This window comes from Heliangelus exortis, chromosome 5 (assembly GCF_036169615.1).
Source record: "Heliangelus exortis chromosome 5, bHelExo1.hap1, whole genome shotgun sequence".
NCBI lineage: Eukaryota > Metazoa > Chordata > Aves > Apodiformes > Trochilidae > Heliangelus > Heliangelus exortis.
This window is the reverse complement of record NC_092426.1, coordinates 23,762,813-23,767,608: the sequence shown is the minus strand read 5'-3', so window position 1 is coordinate 23,767,608 and position 4,796 is coordinate 23,762,813. Positions and strand designations below refer to the sequence as shown.

Genomic DNA, 4,796 nt, shown 5'->3' with positions numbered 1-4,796 from the left:
TCAGGACAAGGTGGGGGTAGAGGTATGGGTATTGCTGTTTCAGGTAGTGCTGCGCACTTAGGGGTAAGGGTTTCGTGATCCATCATAGCCAGAGCCATGCCTGGTGGCAGCACCATGGGGTGGGAAGTGCACATGCTGGGGTGACAGGAGAGGATTACAGAAGCTGTGTAGGCATGAGGCACGCCTGCCCAGGTAACACTGCCCACCCAACCATGACCCAGGCTTTTTTCCTAAAGAGGAAAGAATGGTCCGTTTGCCTGAGGTGCCTAGGTCTGGATCCAGATGCCCTGAAAAGTAAGCAGTGTGGAACAGAGAGGGAGGAGATGATGCTGGCTGGGAGAGGTGGGGCGGGATAGGAGAGCAGACCAGAGTGTGGGGCTGGAGGGCAGTGCAGGGTGGAGGAAACAATACTGGATGAGGTGAGTAGTGTGGGGTCGGGGAGAATGCAGGATGGGGGCAGAGGGCAGCGAGGAGAGAGGGAATACTGCCCCCCGGAGCCGCCAACAGCGGAGGGCGGGGTGGGAGGAGGGGAGGAGGAGAGGGGAGTGAGTTGGGAGGGACACCCACTTACGTCTCCTCCTGCATTTTTTTTCCTCTTTCCCTCCTCCTTTTCGTAGCTGGTGACGCGCCGCTGCTTATTAATCATTCACCAGCCGGGGAGCAGCGATTCCTGCCACTCGGAGCGAGCGGCACCGGCAGCCGCTTCCTTCTCCACTGCCGCCGCGCCGGGAGCCCCGCCGGGATGGCGAGCCCGGGCGGCGGCGGGCACCGGCTGCTCTGAGCCGGGGGAGGGCAGGTCCGAGCAGAGGATGCTCCCCGATGGCACCTGCACCAGGCTCCCGGGAGGTGCAGGCAGCCACAGCGGCGGCAGCGACAGCGGTGGTGGCGGAGCCGGGAGAGCCTCAGAGGAGGCAGCGGCGGTGGGCATGGACTCGGGCGGCAGGAACTCCTCTGGTGCCCCAAACAGCACCCTGAGCGAATCTCAGGGCAGCGCCATCCTCATCTCATTCATCTACTCTGTCGTATGCCTGGTAGGGCTGTGTGGCAACTCCATGGTCATCTACGTGATCCTACGCTATGCCAAGATGAAGACAGCCACCAACATCTATATCCTCAACTTGGCCATTGCGGACGAACTACTGATGCTCAGCGTCCCCTTTCTCGTCACCTCCACCCTGCTGCACCACTGGCCCTTTGGCTCACTGCTCTGCCGCCTGGTGCTTAGCGTGGATGCCATCAACATGTTCACAAGCATCTATTGCCTGACCGTGCTCAGTGTTGACCGCTACATTGCCGTGGTGCACCCCATCAAGGCGGCCAGGTACCGTCGGCCCACTGTGGCTAAGATGGTCAATCTAGGTGTCTGGGTGCTTTCCATCCTCATCATCCTGCCCATCATCATCTTCTCCAACACAGCAACCAACAGTGATGGAACAGTGGCTTGCAACATGCTCATGCCAGAGCCTACCCAGAGGTGGCTCGTGGTCTTTGTGGTCTACACCTTTCTGATGGGCTTCTTGCTGCCTGTGGTGGCCATCTGCCTTTGTTATATTCTCATCATTGCCAAGATGCGCATGGTGGCCCTGAAGGCTGGCTGGCAGCAACGCAAGCGATCAGAGCGCAAGATCACTCTCATGGTCATGATGGTGGTGATGGTTTTTGTCATCTGCTGGATGCCCTTCTACATTGTGCAGCTGGTCAATGTCTTCGTAGAGCAGGATGATGCCACCATCAGCCAGCTCTCTGTCATCTTGGGCTATGCCAACAGCTGTGCCAACCCCATCCTCTATGGCTTTCTCTCAGACAACTTCAAGCGGTCCTTCCAGCGGCTGCTCTGCCTCAGCTGGATGGACAATGCTGCAGAGGAACCCATTGACTATTATGCCACTGCCCTCAAAAGCAGGGCATACAGCGTGGAGGACTTTCCCCCAGACAACTTGGAGTCAGGGAGCATGTACAGGAATGGCACTTGCACCTCCAGGATTACCACCCTCTGAGGAAGCATTCCTGCCCCCCTGGCTCCCCTACTGCACCTCAGCAGGAGGGTGAGCGAGGCTAGGGCTGTGGCATGGGGAGGCCGGGAGGGAGGGGATTTTGGTCCTGCCAACCAAAAGCAGTGTTTGGCACAAGAGGGAGTGAAGAAAACCCCACATCCTGGGTATACTGCCCCACCACCCCCCACTCCCCCTCCAGATCTGCCCTGATCTGCCTCCCGTGAGAGAGAATGCCTTCCCTGATGCTTTGACACCGACTTAGAAAATTGCCGCACTCATGTGTCGACTTAGATTCTGGCAGCCAGGCTCTGCCAGCCCTCTCTGTCTGTTGAGTAGCTGTATGGGTCCCCCAGGAACTCTCCCTTTGCCTTTTGTACAGGTTGTCCTCCCCCTCTGTTGGTGGGAACCCCCAGGCCAGTGGTTTAAGCCTGCCTCAGCCAAGCCTCAGTATTCAGGCTCAGACTCCCCCTAGACTGAAAGCAACCCTGCTCAGACATCTGTCAGTACGTACCTCCCCTTCAAAGAGTAGAAATGTTGGGAAAATTGCCCCCCACGAAGGAGCAAGTACCTTCTTTCTGCCCTTTGCACACCCCCTACTCCACCCTCCAGCCCAGAATAAAACAAAAAAAGTGGGGAGTAAAAAGGCCCCAGAAAAAGAAGCAGCAGCATAGTCATGGAGCCGTCCTTTGCTGTGCAGACAGATTCCACCTCAGTGGGGCTCTGGCTTTTCATGCTATGCTTGGGGGAAGCAGAGCAGAAAAGGTCTTGGGGAAAAAAATGTGTGTGTTATTGCTGTGCTTCAGGGCTGTGTGGCAGGTTGCTGGTAATGGGAGATACAGTACTGTGACTCACCAGGAGCAGAGCACTGAGCTGAGAGTCAGGAGGAACACTGAGCTGGGAAATGCTTGAATGTGTCCATATGTACAATAAAGTGTGCTAATAATAAAGTTTAAAGGGAGCACTAGACTGTGAAGTTATTGTCTTGCTCCTGCTCTATCAGCTGTGAAACAGCAATGAATGGAGCTGAGACAGTTTTGAATGACCTGGGTGGCCACAAAGTCACTTTAGCTTATATGGAAAAAGAGGAATTAGTTTCAAAGTCTCCGTTAGGCTCTGAAATAAATACTTGACAAAAATAAAAAATAGCTGTTTGATAATAGCTGTTACCCTAGCTCCAGTCTCTTCTGTTGCACTAAAGAAAAATTAAAATGGGTTTCATATGTTGCCAATGTAATATACTGACCCAGAGCTTCTTAATGTTTCATTTCTGAGAATTCTTGTTTTTAGTGTGTGCCAGACGTCCTTTTGAAATTTTTTATTTGATTCTTGTCACTGTGATGTGAACGTGTTTCTCTGAAGCAATTTCTACTGTGCACTTATGTTTGTGGTGGCTGCTTGCAAGGCTGCATTTAAAATGGATGATGCTCAAGAAGGCTCCTGTTCAGATAAAAAGGTTGTAACTTTTTCTAACTTTCATGTACACTGACTCCCCTACAAAAAGCTCTCTCTTTTGAATTTTATCTCTTCCCCTCTTATGACAGGACAATTTTCATAGAGATAAATGTAGATTTCTTGTTTAATGACAGCTGATTAAGCAAAACCTCCTGTCACTGCTCCCTCTTATCCCAGACGTAGGAGTCAGTATGGATCATGTTGAAATAAGCAGCTGTGCTTTTTAATCCCTACCACCTAGGGTAGCAGTGTCACACAGTGGCAGGTGTCCCAGTAGCATTGACAAATAATTTCTCTGGCACAATGCTGGGGTTGTATTAATTATAACTACTGGCAATCTGAAGCATGAGATTGGGAACAATCTCTTGTAGCAGCACACCCGTAGCATTGTACTGGTAGCTACAGTGCTTAGGTACAGTGTTAAGTGTAAAGCTGACAATTAAGGCATTTAGCATTTGCAGTTGTGGATTTATTACAGTTTTTTGTTAAATTATACTCTAACTTTTCTCAGCAACAAAAAAGCAGGATACTACTTTGTACATTTATTTCACAAAAAAATAGGTACTGTTAAAGGAATGTATAAATTTAGTATTTCAAAGTTGCCTGATTCAAAGCTCATTGAAATGAGCAAAAAAAATCCTAATTCACTTCAATGGACTGCGAGTCAGCTCCTTTTAGTTTAAAAATTGCTAATGTGGAAGCTGTTATATCCTTATTAAAATATTTTGTGAAAAGCTTTAACAATTGTTCAGTTTCTTTTATTTTACTTTCCAGTTAACCTCATTTAAAGAAAATATGCGAGTATTATTTTGGTAATGTTTTACATGCACATATGGGGGAAAAAAGGATGAAATCTTTCTAGAAGCTTATTTAGTTTTTCACAGAAAGCAAGCATCTGTCAACACAGCACAAGGCCCCACAGTACTACATGATATTATTTGTAGAGCTTCACTTCAATTCTCACTCAAAAGGGTATAAATGTCATAATCTTACGTGTTTTTTTCACCCAGGCATGTTGTTATGTATGGTCAGTTTAAACAGTGTCAGATTACTTTTTACATTAGGATTTAGCATCAGACATGATGAAGCAAAAGTTCAGAAGCAGTAATTCATACCCAGCACTCAGCTTTGATGAAGAATCAAGCCTGGTTTTGTTTCTTTTTTCTATTTTCCACTTTTCCTGTACACAAAGCTGCAATGGATACCTGTGCACCTACCAGCATATGCACTTTCATCTCAGGTCTCCCACGCAGAGGTCAGAGGGAGGGTGCTGATCCTCGGCTGAGGAGCTGGGTGCTGCCTCAGGGGCTGTGGGTGCCTCAGTAGATGGCAGGCTTCCTTCAGATGGGT

The 4,796-nt window shown here is 49.5% G+C and overlaps 1 protein-coding gene across 1 annotated transcript; it reads left to right on the top strand.

Moving 5' to 3' along the window:
• Positions 1-567: 567 nt before the first annotated feature.
• On the top strand, positions 568-4,190 carry SSTR1 (somatostatin receptor 1). Its single transcript, XM_071746087.1, has one exon. It carries the CDS (start codon positions 810-812, stop codon positions 1,995-1,997), a length of 1,188 nt encoding a protein of 395 aa, XP_071602188.1. The 5' UTR covers positions 568-809; the 3' UTR covers positions 1,998-4,190.
• Positions 4,191-4,796: the final 606 nt, after the last annotated feature.

What these genes read in the sequence shown, in the direction of transcription:
- SSTR1 (XM_071746087.1), top strand. Translation starts at nt 810, where the DNA reads ATGCTCCCCGATGGCACCTGCACCAGGCTCCCGGGAGGTGCAGGCAGC.